The sequence below is a fragment of the Aquila chrysaetos genome, chromosome 6, assembly GCF_900496995.4.
Source record: "Aquila chrysaetos chrysaetos chromosome 6, bAquChr1.4, whole genome shotgun sequence".
Lineage (NCBI taxonomy): Eukaryota > Metazoa > Chordata > Aves > Accipitriformes > Accipitridae > Aquila > Aquila chrysaetos.
This window is the reverse complement of record NC_044009.1, coordinates 45,498,661-45,511,424: the sequence shown is the minus strand read 5'-3', so window position 1 is coordinate 45,511,424 and position 12,764 is coordinate 45,498,661. Positions and strand designations below refer to the sequence as shown.

General features: G+C 37.2%; 1 protein-coding gene across 12 annotated transcripts in view; it reads left to right on the top strand.

The window, feature by feature from the left end:
- Positions 1 to 12,764, top strand: part of NCKAP5 (NCK associated protein 5) — a 394,816-nt gene that overhangs the window by 338,254 nt on the left and 43,798 nt on the right. For 10 of the 12 annotated variants that reach the window (XM_030017100.2, XM_030017099.1, XM_030017101.1 and 7 more), the window contains one exon: positions 1,787 to 1,865. The exons of the other annotated variants lie outside the window; for them this stretch is intronic. In XM_030017100.2, the coding sequence (XP_029872960.1) occupies positions 1,787 to 1,865 (79 nt within the window). The remainder of the gene's footprint in view (positions 1 to 1,786; positions 1,866 to 12,764) is intronic. 12 annotated transcript variants of the gene reach the window in all.

Sequence of the window (12,764 nt, the reverse complement as noted above, 5' to 3'; positions counted from 1 at the left end):
TTAGCATTAATTTTCCAGCAAGTTTTTCCTTTAAAGCTTATTTAATTTTTGATGATTAAATCTCTTCTCTTGTGATGTGCCAGGTAAAGACTTGGGGCACTATTATGCCATAACATAGGCACCAATTACCTCTGATTTCTATTCCTGCAAAGAGCGTTACTGCTTGACTGCCACTGAATTTATGGAAAAAGCAATGTTCCACCAATGGCGGCCTTGTGCATTCACCTTCAGAGGGATATGCTTCCCGTTAGTGTTCATCAAAAAAGCACTTTCTCTAAAGGCCAGCCAACAGAAATACATAATCCTTTAGCCCACACCAAGGATATTCCACATTCTCCAATACTTTTTCATGTCCTTGGCTGGAGCTTAAGGTGAGATACAATCATTTTTGTGCTGCACTGCTTCATTTCATCTTTGTGATTTTATTACAGGCCAGTGTAATTTAGAAAAGCCATGGGCTTTGCTTTGTGAGGTGGAAGTGTGGCACCAAAATCAAGACACCAGGAGTTTTGTATAGCACTGTCTGTCTGCAGTCTGTGTGTTTGGGGAATACCCAGAGATCTATCCTAATATTGTGAAATGTCACATCAGCAGCAAGCCACAGACCGCCATGCAGTCTGCAAATGTGAGAAATTGTTCTACCCGTAATTCGATGCCAAATGATCACATGCTCTCCTCTTCATTTTCCATAGCCTGAAGAGCATAATTTCAGCAGAAAAAAGATGTAATCAATCAGATCTCTGGGATTAAGAGATTATAAATGCACTTTTATAAATGTAGAGAGCAAGTCTTTCATGTCTTACTGAAGCTAGTCACAAGAGGTCAATAGGGCTACTTGTATAAGCCAGACAAGCAGAATATATACTATGATCAAAGATGTGTCATGCAGATGATGGTAAATTCTACTGGTTTAGATTACGGAATGTATTTAATGTTATTGTGAATGTGCTCTAAGTAGTTTAAAACAGCAGAGAGTGATTAACGAATAATTTAAGATCTCTGAGATATTGAAAGTAATTTTTTCTGCAGTGCTGGCTTTCCTCCTCTCATCACCCTGAAAGTATCTTCATTCCTGTTTGATTTATATAGCATGGCAGAAAAATATGTCCCTGGATCTGAATTACGGTCATTGAAGGCATGTAATGGAGGGGGTTTTCACTGTATGCTAGGAAGATACTCAGATTATATATACACTTGGGAAATAGGAGTGCAGAAGAACAGAGCAAAAATATGCCTTCATCTGAAAAATAGAGTATCTAGGGGATTTGAATAACATACAGGCTCTTAGTGTGCACTGCATTCTTAAATGAAGTTTTTGTCTCTGTTTAGCTAATAAATGCTTTTAAACAGAGGTGGAAACAAAACCACCGAAGTTCAGTGTTTGCAAACTGAACTAGAGAGACACCACATCACATACTAAAGTCACATTTTTTTTAGCATAGAATCTGAAACATGGTAGTTCTAGAGAGAAACAAATAAGAGGTCAGGAGAACTGAGCATAATTTTTTTTTTTTTTTTTTAAATGCAGCAAAAGACTTTTCCTTTTGAGGAATTGTGTCTTCCAAGGGTATCTTTTGACTGCTGCTTATTGTGACTTTGAGTGAAGTTAAAGTTGTTTTCCTCAGATATCGTTCACAGGATGAGACAGGCTGTATACTTCCACTCTTAGCTGCCCTGTAACTTTACTCTGGTTTATTTCTGAGAAGATATTCTGTAGTTACCATGAAGCAACATACATAAACAGAGTCTCAGATGTTCTTCACTTTTGTTGTTGTACTATGTACAGGCTAAAGTAGTCACAGAAAACCTGCAAGAAGAAGAGGAGGACACCATGACAAGGACTACATGTCAGAGTCATGTGATAGGTACAAAATTATATTTTACACTGCATTTTATTGCTGTCTCAGTTCTTGGAAAAAAACATGTTTAATTCTCATTACTTTATTTGTTTGCCCAGTTTATGTCAGCTTTAGCATTCATTTAGCTCTGTTCCTGGATAGCCATTACCAAGTGTGGATCAATGCAGTGCTTGACAGAAGGGCTCTGGAATCTGATTGTGAAAGATCATTTCAGCCTCCAGAACCAGTGGGTTACATATAGTGGCTTAACTGGAGGGTTGTTGTGCATGATACTTTCAGTGGGAATAATACTGATATACTGTAACTCTGTCATCTGGCCTTGAATTAGTAAAATTCAGAATAAAATTCTGAATAGCAGAATAATTACTGTGATAAACTAAACCAGAAGAAGTAGCAAACCAGGTGTCTGTTCAGAAGACCTTAAAGCTGTTATTGAAAATAAAGTTGCCTTTGCTCTACGCTTTTCAGGAGGGTAGCACCATTCACCCTGCTTCTTGATTGGCATGTACTAACTTTTAACCTCAGTACATGTTAAAATATCTACTAGGCAATGGAGGACAAAACAGAAGTCTGTTTGGGATCTGTATTAGAGCAGTATGTCACCAATATAAGGAACTGACTCTGAACGAAAAAGATTCTCCTTTAGCAAGTTCCCTTTGCAGACAGAGACTGCAGCAATAGTTAAAATCTGATTCAGTGTTTTCAGGACACTGTAAGTGATTTTGCTAGCCAGAAGCTCTTTCATTTCACTAATAATGTCAGCCCAGCAAGTGGGGCTGAACACAGTATCATGTCGAAACACTTTTCTCTTTGGGGTAGTCGGAAAATGTTTGCATGCTTTATTGACTCGTACATCCTTTTCAGCCAAATAAACTCTGCCTGTCTTACTTGCAGAAAAGATCCCTAAACTCTTCCCTGTCTAAGAACCCAGCCATAAGTTGGCTCCATTACAGCAACTAAATAACAAGAACTTCGAACAATGTAGTGTAAGACTCTGAGGGGATTCTGTGAGTGGGTAGGCACTAGCCCTGAAAAGAGAAATACATGCTCCTCACTCTGTGAATAAAGGGCTTTCTTTCTGTTACTAGAAATTGCCCAAAAGAGAGTAACTCACTCAAGATTGTTCAGAATTATTTTTCCTCAGACTGAAATAATTATTGTGCCTGCGCCTCAAAATTCTCAAAACTTTTACTTTGAATTGATGTGAAATGTTGCGGTTTAATTTTTTATCCAGATACTGAACAAGAAAAAACAGCTATTTGAAGAGCTTTTTTCTGAAAAGACTCCAGTGCTTCCTTTGTCTTCATCAGTGTAATTGGTGGTTGTGGCTGAGACCTAATTGCTATATATTTTGATATATTACTTTGTTACTGGGTTCTGTAATATGTCATGCAGGTGGCTTTTGAGGGGATTAATATTTTGCTCCTCCCACATGCACCAAATCTGAGTCTCTGACAGGACATAGTGGTTATGGAGCAGGTTGGTTGGCATTCCCCTAAGTCAGACTTTGGTTGTGCCTTGGGTTCTTGAGGCCCTCAGTTAGCTGGGAGAGGTCATCACTGTCTGTCCAGCCCTCCTGTGCACCAAAGTTCTTTTTTGCAAAGAAAAGACCTTCTTCTTCACCTTTTTCAGGGCTGATGACATGGATAAAGTGACAGGTAGGTCTGTGGCCCAGGTCTATACAAGTCCACAGTATGTAGTGCTACAGAGATGCCAGGCAGTGCTGCCCTTGGGAAATTCCTATAGCTCGTACAAAGACCTTTCCATCATCTGAATTATACCAATTGCAAAAGCATCTTCTTTTCCCTAGACAATGCCATCTCTTAAAGGCTCAACACAGAATGCCAGCTATCCCTAGTCTGCCTTGTCAAACCATCTACAATAACTCAAAGAGTTTGCTCTGAGGATCTAGTTGTTAATGTCAGGAAACTTTGATGATGGGAGACATTATGTGCAATAGGTAGTACTGGCACAGTAAAAATAATTGAAGTCTAAGCAAATTTGTTAACATGAGCACAGTGAGTCCTAATGCAGAATGTACCAGTCGTTACTTATTTCAGCAGGACAAGACCAAGCCTGGGAAATTAGAAGCATGGATCTAAGTGCACTTCCTGAATGCTCCTAAATCAATATTGTGCTGTGTTTTATTCGACTCTCATCAGGCTATGTTTTATCTTACGTTGGTATTTTTGCTGCTGTATGTCCGCATTGCTCTTTGTGGATAGCAAGCTTTCCTAGGTCTCACTCAGATTCTTTTACCAAATTCCTCAATAGAGAGAATTTCTGGCATTTTTTCTGATACAAAGGTTCTCATAGAAAGATACTGGTTTTTTTCAAGACTGAAACTCTATGCAGCTTTAAGAAAGGTTCATTTGGAACATTTCCCATGTCAGCTTGCAATTTTTAGTCAAAACCATACACAGGGAAGAACTTGTGAAGATTATAAAGAACTTGTTGGTATGAAGAATTAGCTGAGATGTGAGACAGCCAAATTCGGCTTTCTTTGTTATCAACTCCTAAGATTCTGGTTGTCAGAAGCCAGAAGGATTGCTCTGTAAATGCTGTGCCTCACTGCCATCAAGCACATGATAGTGAGTCAGGTCCTTAGTCTGATCAAAGAGGGCAGTTTATGTCCTGGTGGAGGCTTTTGGTGTGTTGTTTTCATGGAACAGTTTCACAGTGTTGGGGGTTCTTCCAGAACGGAAACATCTTTGAAATCTTGAAAATTTCAGTGGGCTGTAAATTAATTTCTTACTTCATTCTTTACCATCATAAACAGGTTTTTTAAGAAAACAAAGTTCAGTGTGGTTTTGTAGCTGTACTTTAATGAGTTTATTCTACTGGTTTTGATCTAAACTGTTAACAAAATAGAGCTGAATGTATAGAAGATGTAGAAAGGCTATGATTAAGCAGGGAAGGTGTTCTTTACATAATAGGAAGAAACATGTTGCTGTAGTAGTCACTGTAAAATACCTAAATTGACATCAGTTCTGCCCAGTTAGCTAATAAACAAGATACATGTAACTGAACAGTCAAGGTTGATATCATGTCAGACAATGCTGGTTCATCACTTTCTAATAATGAGATACTCCTGGGTGTGTTAAAAAACGTGTAAAATGCCAGTTGCTAGGTTTTTAATTTATTGTGAGTTGTTGATCTAAACAAATTTAAGTATTTTGCTGACTCTCTGGATTTTCTAAATTGAAAGAATACAAGAATGCACAGTAATATAAAATTTCCCTTCTAGTATACCTGTATTTCAGGAACACATGATAATTTCCATATGAAGCACTCATTTATATTGTGCTATATTGTACTTAAACGTATATTTAAAACATTTTAAAAAAATTTAAAGCAAAAATATGTTATACCCTGGGTGCTTTTGCTGTACTGTCAGTGAGGATGCCAAATGTGGCCCTGGCAGCACAGATGCTACCTGTGCTCCCACTTCCCACAGACAGGAGACCTAATAATCCACCAGTAGCACTTTCAGGTCCAGTCATCTTCAGAGCTCCTTGCTCAAGCTCTTTGCAATAAAGTAGTTGGGTTTTGAAAGAGTGATGAAGTGGAAAATGCTAAAGTACCTTGTAAGATGAAGAACATGATAAAAAGGTTGAATTTCCCTTCATGTCATGAGAGACTCCCCAGCTCAGACAGGTACAGCAGGTCTCCAAATATTCCTGTAAATAAAATTCTTTTATTGAATGCAAAGACTATGTGTCAAGCTCCTGACAGTATTGCTCCCATGTAAACATAAAAAAGCCTTCATTTTACAAAGAAAAAGAATTCTATTTCCCCCAAGGGAGTAGAAGTGTCCGTGTTTGTCTTGAATTTCCGCATTATCACAATGGCCAAAAAAATTACAAGACAGTTACAAATTACAGCTTTACATAGAGAAGTTAATAATTGGACATCTTGAGAAGATAAAAGCATTTGTGAGAAAGTTCAATGTTTCATATTTCAAGTAATGTTTCAAATTAGCAGCCACTCCTGGAAAAGTGTGATTGTATTAATGATAATGTATTAAGAGTTTTCAAGGGAAAAGCCAAAAATCCATAGTACCAACAAACAAATGCTAATTACTGAAGAATTCATTCTTGCAGACAATTTCACATGACAATACTATGGTGTACCGTAACAGTCATACCACAGTTTCTTTAATTATGGTATTCATCTGTTACGGCTAAAATTCGGGCACCTTGATGGAGCAGAAGTACTTTTGGCTATACAGGTCCCTACACAAATTAAAAGGTTCCTGACCTTGTTTTCTTTTTAAGAATATGTATCTGTAATGAGGAGGAAAGTTAGTCATAATTAATCTTATCATTCTTCAGTGTTGATATAAACCTATGCTGAGGCTGAAGGAGGAAAGACTGAGTGTGCCATTTTCTCAGACATCAGCACTTTGGTGATTTACCAAACCCCGCGTTTGAAAGCTGCATGATAATAATTTCTCTGGGTCCAGTTTCCTTTTCTCTTTGTCACTCCAAATGGGTGATAAATTTGCTAAAGAAGCAAGTCAACATTGAATATGCTTTTTGCTAACGATATACTCAAGCATCACACAAAACAGAGTCTCAGCATATATTCACCAGCCTAAATAGGCTGATGAGAGGTGTCTGAGAAAGTTTCAAGTCTATTCTTGAATTTATACTCAGATTTCAATACAAAGAAAGAGGAATTTTTTTTTTCACAGTTATTTCTATGTGTAAATATGTTTATTCACCATAGTGGATTTCCAGTGGTCATTCTATCCCTAGCAATTCCTAAATGAATCAAACAAGCACTTCTGGCCTAAAGCACTGAAGTTCAGGGAGTACATGAAAGCATGGACAGTTCATCTAAAGGAATTCTTTTATTGAACTGGAAAGTTTTTGCTTTCAAATGTTATCTTTAATATGTCACTGATTGAACTAAAAGGCCAGATTCATTCTTTAATAAAAGCCTGTTGAGCTTTCACATCAGGGACATCGCTGCAGGTGGGTTTTGTCCTTAGAATGACATCCCTGGTAAAAATAAAATAAATTAAAAAATCTGAATAGACCTGCAGTTTACTTGAGCATTGTGAACACTCTAGAGAGCAAATACTTGACAACACAAGAATTGGTAGTAGCAATACAAAAGATATCTGAGTGTTGTTGGTACTGCCTTCTCCACTGGAAACACAAGATACTACCTACTGAAGTTGTATGGGGAGTTATTTCCCTGAGGCAGGCTGGGGTTAGAATCCACAGTAGAAAGATTCACAGTTCTTGGAAAGAAATTATCTAACTGTGGCATTGACCCCTATTGTTTGTTTGGAGTATTTCAGGTGAAATTCAGAGCCAGGTGAAGATTATCAAGGTAAATGTAGTCAGAATTTTTGAAACTTTAAAGAAAGACTTGGGTCTAATTTTTGTCAAATTTTCATAAGAGGTCCAGGTCAGTTGCTCAAAATTGATTCATCCAACATTAAATGGGAACCTTGTAGATACTGGCATTTCTATAATACAGAGAAAATGCCCGCAGATACTTAAAAGGGTTTTGAAAAGTCTCTAGCTAGATAGAGGGTTGGGTTTCCACACTATCAAAGCAACATTAAAAGTGCATTGCAGACTTTGCTGCTTTGTGCTAGAACAAAAACACACACTGAGGTCAAGGGATTCTTTTGTAGCTCTGCTGTAACCCAGCGCTCAATTCCATTAAAATTCTTGATAATCATCTGCCTTATAGCAGGCTTTATCTTTTTTTCTACTTTCCAAGAACAACCTTACAGAAGCATTTTGCAGTTTAATTTAAAGGCAATCTGGTCAGAAAAAGGAAGGTCTATCTTTTAAGCAACTTTTCAGAGATTTGTCTTCTTTAGAGGACGTTTGGTTGAATGCCTTAGACGCCTAATATTCCAGAAAGGAATTGTTGTTAGTATATGTTGCGTTGTGTTTTAAAGTCCACCCTTTTAAGCTTTACATGCAGCAAAGTGATCAAACTACATTTTCAGTAGAAACCAGGAATGTCCTTCACAGAAGTTCTATAGATAAGTTGCTAGCAACTTGATAGCAGTTTTACAGATATACTAATAGCAAACATAGAACATATAACATGTTGTAGATGTAAGTGGGTTTGACTTAAAATAAAATGTGAGCATTATAATTATTTGTATTGAGGTATCAAATACTAAAAATGATAGCCTTATCTGTGTATTCTGATATTCTTTTATTCAGCACCCAGTAGCCAACCTATGAAACTATATACATGATAATAAAAAAACACACTTCATAAGCAGTGTTTTCTATGAGGAGAAGGACCTGCATTCTTTCTAGTACCCCAGGTAAATTTGTTTGTCTCTGACTCCTCTTTTCTTTCCGGTTCTTCTGTATGGTTTTCCGACAAATATACCCATTTACTACCAAGATATTCTTTTCTCACCTTTCCCCTCATGTTTGTTCACCTGCATCATTTAAAACTGGTGGTCACTCTTTAGTGCTTGTGTGGTGCCCCAGTATATTTTCTGACTCCACACAAATCTAGACCGCGATACAGACCTGCCTTTTTGCTTCCATACCGATACCTCTTCTAATCAACAGATCCTTGGTCCAGTGTCATCTGCCTTTTTTCTCTTGGTTTCTTTCTGAAATCTAGATCTGATGAAAACTGAAACGGAAAAAGTATGTTTCAAATTTTATTTCTGAATGTGCCATTTAATGTACATACTCATTATGCTTAATTATATAAGTTATCCAATGGCCTATTCCAAAGCTTGATGAAAACAATAGCAGTTCATCTGCTTGTTTAATAAGCTTGCACCAAGCGTCCAGTAAGAGAAGAAAAACTACTTGACACCCGCCTCTGCCAAACAAAAGACTTGGGTTTATCCACCATGATGTAAACTACTAAAACTTCAGACGTTTTTACTGGAGTACTAAGTAAACAGCTATTGAATTCATCTTTTCTCATTCTCAGGGAATGAAAATAGATGTGAAGGAAACAAGCCTGATTAATATGGTAAATACATTAAGTCTGACATGGATCATCCTAAAACATGTCCATTAAGCCTGACATATTTGAGCAAACACATTTACATTAAAGAACCCTCAAAACCTGGAGACAGATTAGGTGAGCTCTGTAATGAATTACTGAGATAAATGTAACAGAATAAGTGACAGAGGAAAGATGGTGAACAAATTGATCTGTATTACAGCTTGTGCATTCAGTAAAGAGAGGTGATCCACATCACTGTGGAGAGGCAAAAGGATATTCCAGAAGTTGCTTAAATGTCAGGAAAATCCTTGGACTTCTCTAATGCATTTAATGAAGAGCAATATTCAACGGATAAAATGTCTTTTGACTGCAAAAGAAATCCTCTCTTGTCATGAAGTCTCAATGCCTGAGAAAACAACTTATCACTGTCAGTGTTAATTCCTTTCATCAGGCCATTGATAGAAGTTGAGAAGAACCATTTAGCAATCATCTTATCACTGATATAGGAGTTGAATCATTCATTTACACATGATCAGATAAAGGAAGAATGTTTGTTTTATCTTCCCCATCACCACCCAGTAAAGCTGTGGAATACCTAGAAGTCTCTACACGTGAGGCTGCTGTCTGTAAAAGCCGTCAAACAAAACCTGTTATCACCAAATCCATTTCCAACCTGGGTCTGTTCCGATTTCGAATCTGCATGCTCAAAAATGTTGTGTTTTGATACAAGTTCTGATAAAGTATTAGATTTTTCATGAATCCCCTATATATGAGCAGTGGTACAAGTATGCATGCATTTATTTGTACATTGGTAACAAAGCCATTTTCTAAAGCCCTGTGTGTATGTGGAAGCTGAGAGGTAGGTATTAAATCTGTAGGTGCTGACTGTATTGCTTTAGTAAGCGTGCTTCCTGGGCTGGAGCTTTGAAATGGGACTTCAGTGTAGCAGGCAACTTAAACAACGTGCTCACTTGCTATATCTAACCAGCTTGGATGTTAATCCAAAGGAATAGGTTCCCAATTGCTAAACCAATGATGAATTAATAAATACTGAAATAAGCTGCTTGCCTCTAGCAACATCAGGACCCAAACTTGTTCATTGAAAAAAAAAAAAAGCTGCAAAACCTAGTGCCATGAGGGGCCTGGAAGATACGGGAGAAACCCTCACAACCCTCCTTATCTATCATGGTCTCGCTGTCCTCGGAATACTTCAGACAGGAGGAGGCATGTGTGAAAGTGCACAAGCAGATCTGAGCTCACCTGGGTGAAAAGCAGTTACATTTGTACTTTCACTCACGTAAATACCTCTGTCAGCTCCTCAAAGTTTATGCCATTTCATGCCTCCATCTACTATCCCCAAAGCATTTACACTTTAATGCAGTTATCAAGCACTGTTCTTTCCATTTTGTACTTCAAAATCTTCATTTTCTGATCCTCAACACCATTGAAATGACCTGTGTCTGTGGTATCCTTACTTTTCTGAACCAGAGTAGCTAAAATGAGGCATCACTGAGGGGAAGTCTGTTTAATAACCAGTAAGCGTTGCAAAAACAACTGATGGTCTTGGGGCAATATTCATGTTAATGAAGTTTTGGTGTCGTCATGCTGAGTGGCCTTCCAGGGCGATATGGAGCAGCATTCAGCATTTACAATCCCAGGACTTGCTCATCAGAAACAACTCACACTGGTGCATAAAGCTGATTAAATATCCTCTCCTTCTAATGAGTTCCTCTGCATCTTTTCAGTGCAATTTTATTAGCACATGTTTTTTGTATGGGTGAGAAGGTGAACAGGCTACTGTGCAGAATGGAGAGAGTTGCGAGAGGAACAACAGCGTTATGTATGTTTGGGCCACTAGAAATGGGATGAGTGGTGTCTGCGGTACTGTGTTCTTAACTCTTGTTTGGCGTTTGGGTAGTTCTGCAGGGATTAATTTTGAAATGATGATCTGAAGGAGCCTGGGATAATAGAGCGAAACTTTCTGTGTATTTTTCTAGTTGTTACTTCCGTTCTGTGAAGATGATGGAGAACCTTGCTAATGTGAATAATAAGAAACTAACATCCATTAGTGTCTTCTAATTTATGTCAGCTTACCTTCTTCACAGTCTGGCAAAGACAAATCATTTCTTTATACTTTAAAAGATAGTACACATAGCACTTGTCTAATTGCCAATTCTTCTGCAGCACTGCTGCCTACTGTGTAGCTTGTCTTCCTTCTGTGGAGAGAATTAATATTTTGGATCAACACTTCCTTATTAGCCGCAATGATTTGCTGTTAATTTCCTTCTTTGTCATTACATTTATTCACCCAGAAATACCAAATTTTGTCACTAGCACAAGAAGTGTGGCTTTTTATACATTATATACAGGATACAGTCTAATTATTATTGAAAATACTGAGAATCTGCTGGTCTCATTCAGGCTTAAAATGTTAATTAAACAGGATGGCCGGGTTCTTCAACTCTGAAGTTAATGCTGCTATGTTGATTTACGCTACCTTACAGTCTGGCCCAATCTATATTCGTTTTTATCACTCAAATCAGGACTGTGCCTGATTATCATACTTATTACAGGATAGTGTATGCCAGTATTCTCTATAACAGTATGAGTTCTTCTATTTGAAACTTTTCTACTTTACATGTTTTTTGCTTCTGGCTCGGACCATCTGTAGATATCTGTATGGAGCTTCAGTCAGGCATTTCCTATTAACTCTAACTCACATACCTGAAGTATACCTGAGCAAACTGAAAAGCATTTTGAATGACGATGTGTTATTTTAAACATTTGTTTCAACTGTGCTCACACGGACTTTGTGCTCCTTTTCTACAAAGATATCTAGTAGAATTTTTATGTAAAATAATTTCTCACCTGAATTATCAATTGTATTTGAGCTGTGTTGGCATATGCCTTTCCAAATTCTCACTCTGAGGACAGGATGCCTATTCCTAATTTTGTTGTTGTCTTTGCCATTTTTAATTGAGTTTGAGGAGCTTTGATTCATGTCTTCAGTCAGAGACCTGAATTGTTGACATTTGATTATGCAATTAGCCATCGTAGCAGATCACAGAAAAACAGGCTTTTAAAAAAAAAAAAAATTCACTATAATGGAGAAATAATACCTATACAGTTAGTACATTGTTTTTAACACTAGGTGAACTCAAGAATTTCTCAATGTTTGGATAATCCACTTTTAGGAAAAGAAAAAGAAGTCAACAAATATATTTACAGTGAATAATTTCCCTACTTCCTATCTTTAACAGGCAAAGAGGTCCAGTATGATGTTTCAAAATGGTCATTCTAATGGTGTTTTTGTAACAAACACCATGTAACATTGCATGCTTTTTTTTTGCAAAAAATAGAATTCCTGAAAAAAATCTCTGCTCTTTCTTCTGGCTTTAAATCATGATGTTTTCTTACCAACTCCTGCTTGCATGCAGTTAGTTTCACAGTGATTTAGCTGGTTTGGAGGAGCTGAACTTGAGTGCAGAAATGGAGAGATTATAGTTCACCTAAAAGTTAGTCAAAGCTCTCTATGCTCACTCTGTTAATGAGTTTTCACTTCATTAATTAAGAAGTAAAATCAGCCTGTTTCAGGTGTGCATGTATATTTGTAACTGTTTATTAGTAGTACCCTTAAGTAAAGCCATCTGCAGGGCAGAACTAAAAATAAATTATTTAAAGCTTCATTTAATATTTATGTGGCTTTAATTTCAGTCTTTTTTTGTACTGATAAACAAAAAGCAGTGATGTTACTAAAATAAATATAATATGTTCTCCTGTGCATTTGCAAAACCCAGAGCTTCCCTATAAATTTCTCTGTGTTTACCAGAGACAGCATTTATGCTTAAAGCACTATCACTAGTCCTATCTGTTGGGAATAGAAAATCAAAGAAAGTATCTCAATGCGAGTGAAACCAAACTCAAATTTATAACAGAGTTGGTTTAGAG